Source organism: Echiichthys vipera (assembly GCF_963691815.1).
Source record: "Echiichthys vipera genome assembly, chromosome: 19".
NCBI lineage: Eukaryota > Metazoa > Chordata > Actinopteri > Perciformes > Trachinidae > Echiichthys > Echiichthys vipera.
In genome coordinates, this window is record NC_139844.1 from 11,512,284 (window position 1) to 11,531,485 (window position 19,202).

Consider the following 19,202-nt stretch of genomic DNA (forward strand, 5'->3'; position numbering starts at 1 on the left):
ATCAGTGACTTGCTTTAGGGAGGGTGAATAAAATGGTGTTAAATTATTGAGTTTTTGCCTTTTTGTTTGAAAACAACAAGTAACAATAATTGCTTTTATCATCTGCACATTTACTTTTACCTGAGACAGAAGGGCTCCAACGAGCAACAAAGAATCTATTATTCAGATTTTATGTTCATTTAGTCGTTACCCTTTATGTCAGTATTGACACTATCTGCTCAGATGTTCAAATTGAACAAATTATAGAAGTTTAGATGCTATTTCCAAGTATTATTCTATAAAACTATATATGTATATGATTAGCATGCTGTGTAGTTTTTATACTTTATGCCATTGGTTCCCAAACTGGGGTGCACAACCCCTGGGCCTGGAGTTATACAAGAGGGGGAAATGCTCTTATCTACAAAAGGAGAGAAGGTTTGGGAACCATTGTTGTAAGCTATGAGGTTATCAGTATGGATCAAAGGAAAATTTCATGGCAATCCATGCAACACTCACAACCACAAATGTGAACATGGTGTTGCCAAAGGAAAAATCCGGATATCACCCAAGTCATTAGGATTCATTATCTGGCAACCATGAATGTTAATGTTACATTTTATGACAATCTTTTCAATAGCCACTGACGCTGCCTTCAATAGAGCCCGGCTGCTAGTGTGGACAATAAAAACTGGGGCAATAATAATAACAGGACAGGAATGTCTGTTTTATGGTTAATCTACGTGATTAACCATAAAACAGACATTCCTGTCCTGTCAATAGATGCATTTATGCTCATGGTAGACGTATGTATGGTTTTATATCACCCACCCGTTCTGTTTCCTTCTCTATGTAATGACTTGTGAAGTGCATATACTGCTACTTGTTTAACAGGAAAAAAAGTGGACTTACATGAATCTTAATATGGGATTCTGAATTATTAAAAGCACTAGGAAATGAGCAGAGGAATACATTTCCTCCTTCACAAAACCTTACTTGGCAGGTACTATTAGCTTATAATATCTCTATGACAAACCAAAGTCACATTCAGAAAGCAATTTTCAGTCCACAACGCAATCCCAGCCATTAATTGCCTAATGAACAAGATGTTATTCAAGGATACCTTCCCAATGACCACTTAGGAAAAGAAGGAAGAGGACTTAATATGATGGAAATAAGTGTGACAGACTAAACGGTCCCTGCTGAACGCACTGACGCATGCTCTGACCTTCCCTGTCAATCTGGAGGGCAGACAGGGTGTCCATTTATGTTGTGGCGGCAGAGCTCGGGCCGCAGAAACAGTTTTCATCATTACTCCTAGAAAATGTTGTCAGAAAGCAAGAGCTCTCTGACCGCCCGCCTGCCGCCGCCTGTGGGAGGGAAATAATAATAAACAATGAAAAATCAGAGAGTCAGGAGGCGTGGAGCGTTCTCGGGACCTTTTTGTCAGGCTGTGCAGTCTCCCGTGTATCATTGTGAATTCTATATACTTACAGTCATCTGGATTTCTGGGATCTCTGAGGGGTATTTCAGAAGCTCTGCGGTCAAAGAGAGTTATACACAGCCCGGCACACAGCCAGGTGAAAGATTGACCAGTGAGCCAGTCAGAAGAATAGCTGCACAACATGCTTACAATCTTGATTCGATTAACAATTTAGCAATTACCTAATGGTTTCCTTTAATCAATTGAAAGAGCCAGACATTTCAGAATATTGCCTGTCATATTGTCCGTCATTATGCTTGATGGCATCAGTAAAATGAGTTACCAAAACATATCCTGTCTTCAGTTCATTTGTAACTTGAAGAATATGAAAACATTTCATGGATAATAAAAGGCGAAACTACAATTATGACATTTTTAATGACATTATTTGTAAAACCTTGCATCAATGTCAAATTCCATGAGCTCATACAGCCAAGCCTTCGGAGTTGTTTTTAATAAATGATACCAGGTATTCATCACTTCAGCTCGAACCACTAGATTTAGCTGCGTGGAAAATGACAAGCAACACCGGTAGAACGCCATCGTCTTTCAGGATTATGTCTTCCATGTCTACTTTCATAATGTGTTCATGTTTAAATAAGTCATTGACTAAATCCATTCATGTGGAGCAGATATGTCATCACTAGCATTGGCCCTTGAGGGTCTGTTTGTCTCTGAAATCCCTGGAATAGCAGATCCAATGATTAACTGGGTAGACAGGGGCAGTGAAGATGTAACCTACCAAGTATGCTTGTCATTTCACAACATGGGAAAGAGTTAACAGACAGGAAGTGTCGTGGGGCCAGATGTGATTGTGTCACTTTCTGACAGGAATCTGGAGACAATTAGTGGATAAATGATCCGTTCCGCCCACACGTTACTGAGGTCCCCTTAAGGGAACATGAGTGAAGCAACAAGCCAAGGTGAGCCATTTGCTATGGTCACATACAGGAAGTGCATCAAAGCTGCTAATCATTCCCACGTCACATTTACTGCAGTTGTACTGTTACATACATTCACAAGTCGCCCGTCACTGAGGTTCAAAATGAATTCCTGGCCATGGAAATAGCAGTCAAGAAAACAATCTCCCCACTCAGTAGCTGCTCTTGAGCTTTCAATCATATCACACAAGCTCCCTCAGCAGCTAAGTGTGGCCTAGATTGAATGGCAGATGTTACATTTTTCCATTTTTCTGAGTTGTCAATAGCTGTGTTTCCATTTAACCGTCAAAGAAAATCTTGAGTAAACCTTTGAAATGTTGGAGTAGAAGAAGAAGTAGAGATTGTTAAGTGGAAACAAAATGAGTCCCCTTTGCCATCAAATCACATCTATGATAGAAAAATGGGGAATTTGGTTCAATTGGACAAGTTTTAATTGTTTTTTCATTTCAGCTAGTATTAGTCATGTTTTATGCTGATGCTGTCCGCAAATGAAGGAAATATCAGAGAAGGCGGAAACAGTGGAAACATTCGCTACATCAGAACCTGTTTGCATCGCTTTTCGTTAACGAGAAAAAACACCTCAATATTTTGAGCAATTGAGGATGTTTTATCGAATTTTGCTATTTCTATTCAGCTTTTCTCATGTGATACTTTGAACTGCGCTTAAAAAAATAGGTAAATGGAAACAAAATAAGTTGACATGACAACAGCAAATCTTAGTTGCTGCTGATGAAGATCATGTGATCGAAAGCTCCGGAACAGCTACTAAATGGACCTTGTGTTGAGATTGCTTTATTCATAGCTTACTATAAAATTTCACTGCCTGTCTACAATGCAAATATCTGCTATGCTTGTGTCAATTATCAAGTTTCTCAAACACAATCTGCTGTGAGATTTCAACCTTTTTTCTTTCAATCATTTTTTTTGATTCAAGTGTTTTTCTTCTTCCATTTTACCTTATCATGTCTCAAGTAAGACTTTCAGGACTTGATACTATCAAAGGTCCCATGATAAAACTTGAATTATTTGCAGTATACTAAGGCTCAATTGTAGCCTGGTAACGACAGTTATGTTTACTTTAACACAAGCAGCATTTGCATACTATGTCTTTCATGGTGACTCATCATAGCCACATATAGCTACAACCACGCTTGTTGTCAGCAGGATTTTTCTGACAGAAGCTCAGTTCCTATTTCCAGAAATAGTCACCACCATTCCTACTTTGAGCAACACTTATTTTACAGTTTCTAGCCCATCTAAAAACCACCACATTGTCCCCAGACAGTATGTACAGCTGGCCCCAAGATACTGACAGACAAAAGACTGAATCTCTGATTGATGAGAAAAATGAACCCTACACAGCAGAGTTTGAAGCCCCACAGCCATGAGTTGACAGAATCCGAGGGCTGAGTTGGTATCTGCTACATATTTTGTCCACAGGAGGGGCTACCATGATACAAAGTACTACAAAACTTCTTGTTCTTGTACAAAAACAAACATTTTTGTAGAAATCCTGCATTTTTAAACAACAACTGATACAGAGTGAAAACCGCAGACTGCGTGTAAGGACGTACATGAATAAGGACTTTGACAGTATACATTGCTTGTAGAGGCTTTTGACATAATAATAGGCATGGTCGAAAGTTCTTCACAATGGCAGAACTTTGGCACGAGAAAGGCAATACAGAAGAAAACGATGAGTATTCGACAAAGTCAGCATAGATGATTCCAAACTAATTATCATACATAGGTTCATAGTAAACCATTTGGCACTGACTACTACTCCCTTTGTTGGTGTGTCATTAGTGTTTGTTTAAATCATTTTGAAGAAACTCAAGCCACTGATGGGAGGGACAGATGGGGTCAAACACACATGGAGGTAAGACAAAAGGGCATTGACATCAACAGAAAAACTACATCTGGTGTTACTGTCACAATAGAGTTTTCCCTTCTGCACAGATGCAAAGTGTGTCAGATGAGTGTGTGTGTGTGTGTGTGTGTGTGTGTGTGTGTGTGTTTTTGTTTATATATTTTATGTGTATGTGTTTAAGTCCACCTCTAGTGTGGACCAGACTGTTTTGACCCAAACCTGCTTGGATCCCTTTTCAATTTACATACTTTTAAGTCCTTTCCAGCTCCCTTCAAAAAGTGAACGTCACAGTGAGGTGACACTGCTCAGGTATCTATATTTCCACAGGAAACATCTGTCTACATAAGCAAGTGGGTTCAAAAGGAATCCTGTTTTGATTGCTAACCTCAGTCTGTGGTTAAGTCAGCGTTAATTTGACCCTGTCTCCCCTCTGTGGTTTTTATAGAGGGGTGTGTTTGGGGTACTTTCAGCGTTTATGCCATGGTTTCCTTTCCTGGGAGTCTCCTGTCGTTGAACGTGTGCATGTTAATGACCTCCTCTGTCTTAACGATGACGGGCGGCTGAGGCTTCTGTTTGAGACGGCGTTGGCACTTCAGAGACACACGCAGCTCATCCATCATGGCGCTGCAGAATGATCGCTGCAGAAGGCAACAGGAAAGAGGCAAATGTTATAGCTGGCAACTTGCTGTTTGTGACACTACTTCTATGCAGCTCTGCTGCACATGTGGTGGGGCTTTCCATGTCCATACTGGGCTATTTCTATTGTTTTCTTTTCTTTAATGGTTTCTTTTCTAAAGAAAACAGCATGTACTAATGATTTTTTTTTACTTTTTACTTTTTTTTACAATAGTGCTTATGTGTTTGTATCATATAACAACCTCGTTTGAGTGGGCTTCGGTCCATGCAGGTAAACCGTTCATGTGGTAAAGCAAAAGAGGTAAACGCATTGGGCAAAATACCATCTCAGAAAACATCTGCTATCGTCTTAGGACTATTTAACTTTTTATTAGATTTTTATCTGCATGTATCTGTTTTTATATAATAACATCGTCTCTCAACTTCAACTCCTTTCTCATGTCTCAATTTGCTAATAGGGCCCAATGCACGGGAGAGGCTGTTGCCCCAGAGGCTAAATTGTCATCAGACCAATATCATATGGGTTTGAGAGATTGCTTCCACACCAAAAGTACACAAACTTATGTAGACATACTTTTGGCATAGTGTAATTCTGTCAAGTCAAGTCAACAAAATGTGAGCGATGTAAGAATCGATGATAGATTGAACGTTTAAAAATCCGTCCAACCTCTTTATTTAATTCCTAAACATTATTTTTGGAAAACCAGACCTCCAGTTAAAGGTCTGATGTGTATCCCAAATGTTCCCCTTTTCAGCTTTACAGGCGCATTAAAGTCTGAATGTGGTTTCAGAGCTATTTGCATGCTGCCAAAAACGCAGAGAAACATTCAACACTTGCAATTGTTAAAGTGCAAGCGAAATAAAATATATTGGATAAAGGACACAATATCCACTTCAGTAGATTAAATCCAAAAATATTGGTACCTTCTCTCAAAAACATCAATCACCCCCTCACAGAGTGACACATGTTATGCAACATCAGTAATATGAGCCTTTGTTTTCCCTGCATTATGCATGTGGTGTGAAATCCCATAAAATGTCAATATGCTTGTTTCTCAACGTTGCCAAGACAAATTCCCATACATTCACTCTCTGATTATGCAAAATCTAATTCAAATTCTTAAAGGGTGTAGGACGATATGAAAGAGGAGGGAGAACAGAAAAGTATGAGGCTATTATTTTTCTTTGTGTATGTGCGTGGGTGTTTGAGATGGATATCTGTAGGTGGATTATGCACCAGGTATTTTTGTTTTTCTCTCCATTTTTACGTAGAGGCCTATTTGTCTGGCACATGAATGAGATATTTTGTATACTTGGGGGGATGAGTGATTACAGATTTAGAGAGGGGTGGAAGGGTGAGAGGAAAAGAAACGGAGAAAAACAATAGGGAGGGATATGATTAGAGTGATGGAGAAAAGAAGGAGAATGAAGGGGGTAAAAAAAGGTGGTAATATTAGAGTAGAGGAGGTAGGGAAGGAAAGATAAAAGAGGAGAGGCTTGTTGTCTGCAAGTAAATTACTAGCACCTTGGCAGCCTGTAGATTGTGGCATTTGCAAATGATCTGAATATTGTGACCCAGTCTTGCAGCTCTTGATTAATGATAGCTGAGCTGTGCTCTGAAACATATGCTTATGCAGAGCGTAAAAAAAATATCAAGAAACTAATTACTGTTGCAATAAAGTAACACGCCGTTGCGCAGTGCTAATTCTGTAGATGTAAATAATTAAAACACACTATCAAAAAGGACTTTCACAATTATCTGGAAACATTATTGTACGAGTTAAAGAGCACTAAAATACATACTCCACACTGTGTGATGAATCACTCTACTGTGCACTCTACTAAAATAGAGCACAGTCTGAAATATATTCAGTCCCTTGCTAGAAAGAAACATAACCAGAGGGTTGAAGAAAAAAAGCTGCAAATATGCTGCGCTGTATGCTCGGTGGATGTCTTAGTTTTCAGACATATCTCGAGATTAAAGGATAAGTACACATGTTTTTATGTCTGTCTTTTAAGCTGCACTCATGCAGTTTTTGGTCGCTGTAATGATTCCTCTCATCCATACTGGCTGTGCAGAGATTCCATCCTGATGTGATTTCAAGAGATGGGGCACAAAATCCACACTCCTCTGTCAATGCAAAATGCACTGTAAATTTCAGAAGACATTAATGTGACTTAGACGAATAGAGTACGTACACTAACTAAAAGTATCCCTTCATTGCAGCTCAGCAAGGAAACAGCGTGAAACACAAGGGAGTGCCGGGCTCAAGAGGCTAACTGTAAAACACCCACTTGATTTAGCTAACTCAGATGACTGAAGGAACAATTACAGTCACCAGTGACTCATGTACATATGGGCATGTGAGGATTGTTTCATCCCAAACTATTTCCCAAACTCGCAAAAAAGGACAAACGTGCAGACCTAAAACACACTTCCAGTTTACAATATAGTAGGCTATGTATGTTTTTGATAGTTTGGTTTCATTCATTAAATGTATAGTATGTTTACCTTATAATGGCGTGGTTCCGTATAGAAAGAACAATTCTTTAATAATATTTGGCCAAAGCTTTCACTCTTACATCTGAAAAGACTCCAGTACCTTCTCCAGCTGGGCGTTCTGCTTAGACTTGTAAAGCACCTCCCCTACAGCCACAAACACTGACAGCACCAGTCCTGCAGCCAGCACGATGAAGATCCCGCCGATGTTTTGCACCCCGAGAGCGCTGGCCTCTTTGCTCTCCTCCTCAGGACATCCGTTGCCTCTCCACCACTTCTCCTTCATCATGTGCAGCTTCCCTTCCTCCTGTAGCTGCAGAATGGCTATTGTGATCTTGTCTCTGTATGGGGAGCCTGGGAGGAGACAACATGAGATTAGTGAGTGTGAATGATAACAGGATAAAACCTGATTACGCCTTGCAAAGTTATTGTTGAGTTTTGATGTGTATATATAACCAGTGGGGGTGGGTGTATAAAACACGCCCTGGCGTGCGTGCGATCATATAACCTGTCATGTTATTGTTGGCTGCTTAGAGGGAGTTTTTTTGTAAGTCTTCCTTCAACTCCCACTAATCCCTATATTCACAGAGTGATTCCAAAATTCTCCTCTCTGCTGTGTGTGAATTATAATGCACAGGGAGTTGGCAACAAAGACTTGGCTTTTATGTAGCAGAGCTGCTGTTGATTCGGACAAATTAGCTGCTGTTTGCACATGCTTTCATATGCAATAAATGGTGTAGGAAAAACAGAGAAGCCCAGTGGAGTCTACATTACATGGCTGTATATGTGTTTCGGATTAAATGTGTGCATCTGAGATAGGGTTGCTCTATAACTGGGTTTTTATGCATGTTAATGTCATGATGTGTAAAAGAACCCAAATCCGCAGACTGTGGGAAGGCACCAGAATTAGCGACAAGGCATTAAGGCACAGCGGGTGCTGGCTTGATCAAAGGCGCAGTAATCGTTGCAGAGTACCCGAGTGGGGTCGTGTTCCTCTCATGGCCGATCGAGGCACAGCACACACTCTCTGCCCGAACCAGGCCAAGAAAGATTAATACTTACTGTGAGTCTTCATGTTTCATTTATAAACTGGTTTAAAAGCTTGTTAGTGTATTTATATGATTACAAAACTCATACATAATGAAACCTGGTTGTGCATTTCCATTTCCATTTCACATGCTTATTCAGAATGACTTCAAAGAAATGAAACAAAATGTGAAAAAAAAGATAATGAGAGAACAGAAATCATTTTATGAACATGTGAACATTTTGTGCTTAAACTCTAAGGGAAATGAACTCAATATGCCCCCATGTCTTTTGCTCTCATACAGTTATGCCTGTCAGCCCCTGTACACGGTTCATCCTCTGTATCATCTATCATTTATCTATTGCCATCCATCATCCTTTAATCTCCACGTCCCTGTGTATTCAGGCTGACAAAAGGGGCATGAATACAACAACAGAAAATTACACAAAATGCTGCCGATTTTGACCAGCACAGCAGTGTTTGCTTCTTTGATCATAAATAGTCCAGTTGAGTGTAATTTTTGTTGTGTTCTTATGAGCACATGTGATTTTCTTGCGCACTTTGAGACAATAAAGTAAATAACATTACATCCATCCATTCTGTGCAAAAATTGCATCTGAATATCATTGAGAGCGTATTCAGAGCTGTAGCCTACATATCGACTGTACATGCACAGAATGGGATGTGAAAAGCATATGCTTGCTTCATCTGAAGATGAGAAATCTATCAAGTATCCGAGTCCCCTGATCCTGACTCCACTCATATTTCAAATGATTAATGATGGCCTAACAAAGCAGGCCTTGGATAAATGCTAATAGGATGGGTCCTTAGAGAGGAGGATATGGAGAGCGGGGCCCAGGCAAATGGAAAAGCGCTGTGCTTGACACACTGTGCATACACAACTACCTGACAGATGTTCAACACCAGAGGACATACATCATTCCCACACTGTCTGGCTTCAAGTATTAATGTGATCACAGTTTAAGTAGATAGCCATAGATGACGTATTTGCGTTTTGGGAACAGGATGTGTGAATACCGTCAAGCACTAAAAGGTTAAGACTTATTATGCGGCTTGCTCTGGTTTAATGCTGTAACAGCCCTACAGGGAATGCGCTGCGGAACAGTGTTGAGCAGGTTACAAGATATAGGCTAGAGGTTGGCATGAGTGAGGTCTTCATAGGAGAAAACCGAAAAGATGAAATGTTATTGCTAATGCTATTATTATAGATAGATATTATATATATATATATATATAATCTATCATTATAGATAGATAATAGAACTGGCTTTGAATTAATGAAGTAATTATCTAGTTTTAGACCTCTTCTATTACAGAAGAAACATTTTAGAAGAAACATTTAGAGGCTTTAAGTTTATTTCTGAAATATTAAGTAATAAACATCAGAATTAGGGAGATTGAAATGACTTATAGGGCAGTGAAAACTTTGAAAGTGCACATTTATAATCATTAATTTTTATTCATTTAAATACTAAACCTCTTATCAGTGAATTAAAGTGATTTGGCATATATTTTGGAGTCATATATTTGATGCACTGTATCACCACATGAATAAGAATGGAGCTGATCCACGTTCTAGGTCAGTGTTTCCATCTCAAGGGCATCAGTGTAAGTACTTCTGCACTTATGGGGCCACAGTGGGACTATATTTCACAGCAGAACCTCAGCTTTGTTACAGCCACGGCAATCATGGCATCCCTGCAGATTCATAACTGCCCCATACTCATCAGCAGTAGCCAGGTCCAGATGTGGATAGCGACAACTAATCCTCCATATTTTGATGGCCTTCATATCTCTGATGATATATATGGCTATTAAAGCTGGTTGCAGTGCTCTCCGTGGCCTCGTCATGACCACTCTAACCTCTGTGACATGAGGATTGGAACCATCGTCAGCTTTACGCCAAGGGTCCCCTGGAGTGTCAGGGTTGTAAGATGCACATTTATTAACCCTGACATTATATGCAACTAAAATACAGGAAGTGCAAATTTGTTTTCGCTCCTCTGCATCATCATAGGATAATGGTGCTTTAAAATATCAGAAGGCATTTTTTTTGACAGGAGCTGGGTCAAATAAGCAGGTGTGGAATTTTCATTTTTCACTCTCAGTGCTTTGTTGTTGTAATGCCCACATACAATTCAGACAGTGTCAAGAATGTCACAGGGAATTGCCGTAAATTGACTTTCAGGTTTCTTTCTGTGATTGTTTTACCACTCAGTGCCTTATGTCGGCTAAAACACACCATTAAAAGTATTGGGATTGTTTAACCCAGGTTTGCCTCTTTGCTCTGTAAATAATCCTGTGAGAAAAAATCATTATGGCTAGGAAAAAAAAAGACCTGTGCTGCAGCGCCTGCTTCTTGCCATGGGCACATTATAACCTTATCCATAAATTCAACCTCTTCAGCCATTCGCTTTTCATTAAGATAAACCTTTTACACCTAGCGCTGTTGAACCATTATACCCATGACCCCATCAATAAAGGTCAACCTTTTCATTCTCAGAGCTTATCAATCATCCACACTATATACCTGAATGTGTCACAGTATCTGCAGTATCTCTCTCTGGCCTAAAGCTTTCCAAAGGTTTTTTAGAAACACATCATGCAGCACAGAGGCATATAGAGGGTTGAGGTCATTTACCCATAGGTGTTCCCACTCCATAGGCTTTGGAGTCTATGAGGCCTCCAATCTGTGTGAGGTTGCAGTTGCGCTGGGTGACAAACTCGATGGTGGTGGACTCCATGAGGAAGGCATAGTCTGAGGTCAAGACGCGTTGGATGCCCTCATCTATGTTCTTGACCATCACAGATTGCCTCCTGCTGTTCATGAACTCCCACATCTTATCGTAGGTGGAGATTTTTGTTTTCTACAAGATACCAGAGAATAGAAGTGGAATGAGATTGGTGGCAGCATTAGGAATAAATATTGTAGTCAACATTACATTTTGCTGCAATGATTATTTTGTTCCAGTGCGTTACTTGATCTTCTTGATACTGTTTCAGCATTTTTTCAGCACCACATTTTAAAAGTGAGTCTGCCAATCCTGCACTGAGATCAAATTGCCTACCTGTGATGGCCCGATCTGTACTGAAACCTGATTTGTTCTACGAATGTGTGTTGATGGTTAAGGTTAGGCATCGACTTTAAGGGTCAGGATAGCTCATTGATCAGGAGATAGGACCTGAACAAACTGGGTTTACACTCAAGTAGTGACAATACCTTCACATGAGGATTTCAAAGGAGTGATGCATGTATATAATCCATCGTGTTAAAAGTCTCACTTTTTGCTGTTCACTCTTATAACATCTCATCAACGTCATTAGCATTAATAAGCTACTGCTAACGCAAATTGAGTATTTCCTACTGCTGTTAGTTCCCATCGAAACTGTTCAACTGACAAGACATGTGTTGGCTTTTGGTGTGAAGCACTAACAGGAAATGCAATGTATTTGTCATCAAGGTTTGTGTTAAATGCGATTTCATCCAAAAATACATTGACAAAACCATACGATCTTCACCCAAAAACTTCCGTATATTTTGATTGTGAAAGCAGCTTATAATGACCCACATTAAAGTCTGTTGGTATGTGATCTTGGGTGCCATTGGCAATCGACCTAGTCTGTTGTGTAGGTACGAGGACGTGTTGATAAAACAGGACATGGCTATTTTTTTTTTTGCATTATTTGACAGCTTATCAATTTTAAATACTGCAACAATTATTGGATTACTTCATTATTAAAGCAATGTAAATTTGTTTTACTGCACAATAAACAGTTGCTTTTGTGTTGTTTTTACAATAAAGTAGCTGCAAAAATAGTGTTTGCATTAGGTGGTCTGTTAAACAACACTTGAAGTTACCACAGGTGACCCCTGGTGTCTAAAATCATAATAATTATAACTTTAATAAGTGAGAAAGGAAGAGTCCTCATAAAATCACCCAATAAACACCCTTGCAGAGCTAGCTACCTTAAAGAAGGTCATAGTGGCGCCGTCCTCCACCACCCCGTACAGGATTTTAGTTTGCTTGGCCAGGTCATCAGCTGAGTCTATGGGTGACTCCATCCTCTCCACGGTGAGGAAGGCAGCCAAGTTGGCCGTATATGAGGAAATGATAATTAGGGTGAAGAACCACCAGATGCCTCCCACTATTCGAGTCGACAGGGCCTTGGGCATGAGCTCTGAGCCTGGTGTGAGGGAGGTGGCAGGAGGTATTGTTTATTTTTAACATGTAAAAAACAAGATTAGTTCCTTTAAAAACAGTCAAATATGTCTCAAGAACTCTCTTCAACTTTTAATCTCAGGCAGATTCGCCACTCACTTCAAGGAAGAATCACTTGAGAGAGCTCTCTAAACAAGACGACAATCAAACAAGCGACATTCTCTGTCTCAGTCACAGGTGAGTACTTAAAATAATGCAGGGAACACAGAAAAAAAACACTATTTAAAAATGTCTCCTGAGAACAAGGTGTTAAATCAATCCTATCAAACCAAACACATTCAATATCGATCGTGAAGAACAGCGTGTTGAAGTGACAGGCTGTTTGGGGCAGAGAGTCATGTACCCAAGGTAACCTCACATCCTGACTCCACATCCCACTGATCTCTAGGTGCTGATGGGCCATGGGCAAGAGGAGAGGAAACTGGGTATTACAGCATTAGCATTACCATGATAAAGAGCATATTAACAGGTTGTATATTATTTGAATAAATGTCAGCGGTCACGTTATTTGAGCTGTTGTTGATAAAAACAATATATTCTTTCATTTGTAATCACTAATTCAGGGTTTTAAAAACAAGGTAGTTCAATTTTACTCAATTTCAGATCATTTAAATGAGTGAGTTACATAAAAAAAATCAACACCTGTATAGATGACATGTGGGAAAATTAGCTTTAGAGTCGAACCCTTTTTTTTTTTTTAACCTGGCTGGAAAGATGTTTATTTCTGCTGTAAAGTTGGGCATTTTAACATGGCGGTCCATAGGGATTGACTTGCTTTTGGAGCCAGCCAAGTAGCCATTTGAGGGAATGCTGGTTTTGGCACTCTCGCATTGGCTTCATTTTTTAGCATTGGAGGTTCCACTTGATATGCACATATATTCCTATGAGCTAAATTAATTTTTAAAAAAGCCTTTACATGCACATTTACTCCCCTAAGTTCTGTCTTTCTAGCAGTGGACCCCCAGCCGTCTCTCTCTCAGTTGCTGCTGGCTTGGACAAAACAACCCAACCCTCAGAGACAGTGGGATATAGAGAGCTCCAGCTCCACAGAGCATCATCAGCCACAGGCTGAGGCAACTACCTTGCTGCATGAGGGCCCCAACTCCAAACCAGAAACTATTGAGCAGCGTAAAATTGTTTTCCACTACATCTGAGTCTGGGTTGCATGGATGCGGGTTGTACCACTCGTAAGGGCTAAACCTAAGGAGAGAGCACAGAGACAGATACGTCAGCACAAAGCAAAGAACAGAGTGTTCTCTGCTGCAGATTAAAAAACACATAAAACATACATTTCAAAACACTGTGAGCCGGAACAAAGGGAATGTAAATGTGTGGGAATCCTGTGTTGTGGCCTCGGGCTTCTGCAGAGACCAAAGCAAATCATTCTGGCTTTTGCTGAAATCAACTTATTGGCATATTCAAATGCCATCAGTTTATTGTGAGAACAGATCAATAAGCTGGGATAACACTGTCACTAGTGATAATGTCCCAGTGCGTGATGATCTCTGGAGCTCATTTGGACTTGGTAGCCTTTATGTGTTTCCCCGAGCAACTGCAATTTAATCTGCGGATGCCAAATCTCCCCACACCGACATCGGACTTGTCTTCATCTTTTTTCTTCTAGTTTCCCAACAGCTGTCTCTGATCTTCCACTGCCTAGCTACCTTTCCTCTTTTCTCCCACTCTCAAACCAGCATCTTTTTTCCCCATCCTTCACCATTCCCGACCCATCAACCTACACTTCATTCTCCCCCGATTGCCTTGCTTCCCCTTTAGAACCCCCCCTTTTTACCCCCAGCTTCCCGGTGCCTGCCTTGGCTGATAGTCAGTGTCTTCAGGTCAGTTGTGGACATTTCTCATTTATTATCCTAAGCAAAAGTGGCATGGTATTAGCACAGGGTGATTGGGTTAGTGTTAAGCATCAGGAACTGATTGAGTTTGTGCTGAAGTGGGTGATAGCAGTAACATTGCTTATGCAGAGTAGAGAGGCCCATCAGGTAAAGCTGTTTAGCAGTTTTCCCACAACATGCTGCATGCTAATAAGCCTGTGGGCCATGGTTCAGACTCTGTAGAAATGTGATGCCATTTGTGAGCTGCAGCTTTTAGAGATACACAGAGACATATAAACTGCATATATACCCTATATATACCGTGTTTACAAGACACAGGGCAGCATTTCACATTACCAAACCAATGTTATATGACGGCAGTTTTATGGCAGCACTAGACTGCATGATTGCTGTAGATCTACATACAGATATATCTTTTTATCTCTCCTTGTTGTTTCCATAGCCTAATTAACAGGCTTTTTTACTAACATCATGATCATGGCAACACTTCTGTCACATTTCTCTTCTTTTGCAGCTATTTCCAATGCCTTCGCCTTGAGAATCATATACGTGGACATGGTTGTGATGACACACTATAATTCTTCCTGTCAGCCCCATCAGGATGTCGGATTTGCTGGAATGTCAATGAGCCCGTTCTCCTTGGAGCCACAGGCAACTGAAACAGCACAATGGCCTTGTGGAGCTGCACAGAATGGAGTGTGTGCTCTCGCTTCATGTATGTTTTTATGGCTGTGTGTATCAAGCCTCTGGCGCATAAATGTTTGCGCATGTGCCTTTAGAGCCGTGTGGGTGTGCATTTGTCTGTGGTGGCAACTGTATATGTGCATTAGCTAAATCAAATCCATTTCAAAGTCAAATATTTTCAGTGATGATTTATTTATGTTGCTGATGTTTTGTTGAGCTGCAGCCTGAGGCTAATTGTGGGTGACATCTGATATGTGCCATAGGTGAGGTAGTGTTATTCTGTGTAATTCTTTACAACATGCTCTTGATTGGATTGCATTTGTCCCTCTCGGTGTCTACATGTGTATATCTGTATGCACCAGGCCCGATGGCTCTGTACGACCTTTGCCTGCAGCCGGCCCGTATTCCTGCGGGCCGTGTTCTGCCCACCGATCACCAGGAAGAAGGTGACGTCGAACACACAGAGGTAAGGTCACCTCCCCACACCGGGCATGTGGGACATGTTGAATTGCACACAGAATTCTAAAAAGATTCTCCCCACCCCTCCTGCTCCTCTTCTCCTCGTCTGTCCCTGGCCACAATAACACAACATGCTCCTTCCATTAACTGTCTGCTGGATTCAGTTACTCTGGCTGCCATTATAGATCTGCTGCCTTTCTTCTCTCGGGCCAAGTGAAGAGGCTGTGTTGGGGGTGTTATAATGACAGGCCTCTGGGACTTGGACAGCAACACTGTGATATCCTGTAATTACATGTAAACATTTTATGATTCACTTTATATCATCCATTCTTCATGGCAGGTGGATATTTTCTACGCAGGAAAAGGTTTTTGCGCTGAGAGAATACCATTTCTTTTGTTTATGAAAACAGCAATCAATTCAACCACAAACAGAGCTGGAATGAACCAGTGAGTGAGATGTATTTCTCTAGAGCTTGAAATAAGATAGCTTATTTAGTAAGAAAAAAAACGTGTGTGTGGGAAGTAATTCAAAGACGTGAATCCCTGGTGAAATTGAGGTGTTTAGTGTTTTATTGTGCAAAGCTCGCTCCACTCACTCTATTTGCAGTTTATAAAAAAAATAAATATATAAAGTCTGCATTCGGGGGATTGACCAATCACTCGGTGGCCGTGCAATCAATACCACAATTATTAGAGAACCAGTTCAACAAACTCAAGAAAAAAACACTGTACTTCAGATTTAAACTTGCTGAATACTTTTGGTCAAATAGTATGAGCACAAGCACTATTTATTGCCATGGTGCGCAAAAAAAAGCCATAATGCATGCACGCAGACAAGAGCATTATAATTTAATAAATGTACCGAGGCCATTTCATTATAACCAGAAGAATATCAATAGAATTGCATGCTAATCACTTACCCTGACGAACCGTGGAAACAAAGGGCTACGGTTATAATTTGCATATTCTGAACTAACTTAGGTGACAGTTGCTGCTTTCCTCTCGTATGATCATTGTGCCGGTAACATTTGATGAAATATGCATTAAACCCAAACCTCCTGAGATAAAATCAGACGAAGAGGAGCCCTGGGGTTAACACACATCTTTCTACATTGGTCATGCTTTTTTTTGGGAGGGGGGGGGGTAGGGGGGTGTGTTCATCAAGATATTTGTAGGAATTGTACTTGCACAACGTCAGCATTGCACTTACATTTCTTACAGCAGATTAAGAGATATATCACGGGTAGCTGGTTTTACAGTTGCTGTTGCTTGTGCAAATATGTCCGAAAGAGTGTGAGGAGTCAGCTGCTGTTAATGACCACACCAGTGTTTGTCCCTGTTTTAGCTCATTTATTGTAACGTTAAGCACCTTATAACATCCAAGTTAGCACTTAATCATTTTTATTACTTTTATATTCTTTTCACCACAGATACGCCATCAATGCATGACTTTTCCGGGTGGAAGTTCAAACACTGGCGGGAGGTTCTGAATTCTTGGAGTTGTTGTTTTGGCAGCCACCTCAGCTTTTTTATAAAACAGTCCGAATTTCCAGTTGTATTTTAAGCCAATGATAGTCCTACTCTGACAAAAGCAAAAAAAATTAAAAGCTACAGTATATTGTATGCTGTTATGGTCCTTTAAAGTATCATATTTAGATTTAATATTTTTTTGTTGTAGATATCTGCATCACTGAAGTCATCTCCGAATAAAGAAGCTTCACCATTTGCAGGATTGCTTTTGCCATCAGTCACAGCTTAATTATGTTCAGTGAATACATTCCCCTCTTCAGGCCTGGAGGGAGCTACTGCTGTGCGTTAGAGAAAGTAGGCAAACAGGTAGGAAAGGAGGTCAGTGGAAGAATGAAGAGAAAGGAAGGGGTTGACATGTTACCTGGCTATGACAAACAGCACACAACTGACACCCAAGCAAGCCAGCAGAATATACATCCAGATATCGGGTGAAAGGGGGTTGAGGAAGGAGAAGACCCCGGGGTTGGTGCCGTTGGGCTTGCGGTACAGGATACTTATCCCCAGCGTCATGTAGGGCTTTGAGAAGTCGATGACCTTCTCCCTGACGTAGGTGATGGCAAGAGGAGCCACTGCCAGGTCTGCTTTCTGCATTGAGATAATAGGGTTTGAGTTGAGTGGGGGGCATGGGTATGTCTTTGAGTCAACCAATAAAAACAACCAATCGAATTAACATCTGATTTCTGTCGACAGCTGGTCGAATCAATACGTACGGGAGGAATAGCCATGACAGAAGAGAGAAAATTGCTTGGGTCATTAGTTTAGCTGGATTAGCGGATAGGAGGCTCAGTTTTTCTGAAAATTACAGGTTACATGTCTGATCCTTCTTAAGTGGTGTCCAAGGTGAGTCACTAAAGCACTTTTGGAATAAGACTGATCTGTGACTTGTGAATTATCACTATTCCCCTTTAAACGTAAGATTAGCCCATCGATGAATACTTTCTTGGAAGGGTAATGCAAAAATAATCTTGTGCCTTTGTTAGATTTTTTTACTTGATTTGAGATTTTGATATTTTTGAGATTCTGCAGGTGGCACTCTTTTTCTTTTTTAAAAAAAATAGCCCCCTGGTAGCTGGATGCAGTATAGGTCATACCCCCCCCCCCTACTTTTTAATGGAGAAGTACCTAAATGAATAGTAATTGAAACAATCAGTTACTACGTGTCTCGGCCATGACTAGAGTATTGCATTGTTAGTTATTAGTGAATAAACTGGCTTTAAAAGAAATCCAGAAAATGTTTGTTAATCTGCTTTTAGAGGTTTATAGCAATTTGTGCTGTCCTGTTGACTCACGTGGTCCATTAACTCCCGCACCATGCCGTTCCATTGGCCTGTGCCTTCATCCAGTGCGCCATACTTCCCATCTTCCACTAATCGCACCTCATAGCGGAAGCCCAGGATGCCAGAGAGCTCCCTCAGCAGGTCGATACAGTAGCCCTCGAAGCGGTCATTCCCATATAAAGGCTTGTCCGACTTCTTAAACATCACATATGGCTCCTCCTGTACAGGAAAAATATGTTTTTTTTCTGAGTGGATTTATTTTCAGTGTGTATTTGGTGACTGTATATGTGTGCGGCCAGTGTCTACCAGTATGGTGGATACACGCAAGGATTTGTTAGCCAGAGAGTCTGTGATGTTAGATGTCTTGCTTTTGTGAGACTCTGTCATATTCAGACCACTGGGAGGATCCCATGTTCCAATCTGTTGAAATAATTCAGTGTTAAGTTTATATCAACTTGTCTGTGGAAAAAGATAATGCTTTAAAGCATCCTGAACCACACTCCATATATCATCAACTACACCAATGTGTGACACACCTTTTCCAGCCCATCCTCCTTCAGACTGATGACATCCAGGTCGAAATCTGTCCTCAGTCCATTGCTTTTGTTGAAGAGAACACGTCCTGTCAAACCGTCCCAGTGAGCCTATAGACATTGGCGCACAGCATAATAAACTAAAATCCTCAGCACAGTCATTCCATTAACCTTAAGATATCGTCTTTCCCA

At 40.6% G+C, this 19,202-nt stretch overlaps 1 protein-coding gene across 2 annotated transcripts in view; it reads right to left on the reverse strand.

The window, feature by feature from the left end:
- Positions 1-4,746: 4,746 nt before the first annotated feature.
- Positions 4,747-19,202, reverse strand: part of LOC310962153 (glutamate receptor ionotropic, kainate 2-like) — a gene marked incomplete at both ends in the record, with an annotated part of 53,686 nt that continues 39,230 nt past the window's right edge. For both annotated transcript variants that reach the window (XM_083934535.1, XM_083934534.1), the window contains 9 exons: positions 4,747-4,911; positions 7,513-7,763; positions 11,099-11,324; positions 12,425-12,642; positions 13,759-13,877; positions 17,562-17,785; positions 18,490-18,696; positions 18,784-18,897; positions 19,014-19,121. In XM_083934535.1, coding sequence (XP_083790661.1) covers positions 4,747-4,911; positions 7,513-7,763; positions 11,099-11,324; positions 12,425-12,642; positions 13,759-13,877; positions 17,562-17,785; positions 18,490-18,696; positions 18,784-18,897; positions 19,014-19,121 — 1,632 coding nt within the window. The remainder of the gene's footprint in view (positions 4,912-7,512; positions 7,764-11,098; positions 11,325-12,424; positions 12,643-13,758; positions 13,878-17,561; positions 17,786-18,489; positions 18,697-18,783; positions 18,898-19,013; positions 19,122-19,202) is intronic.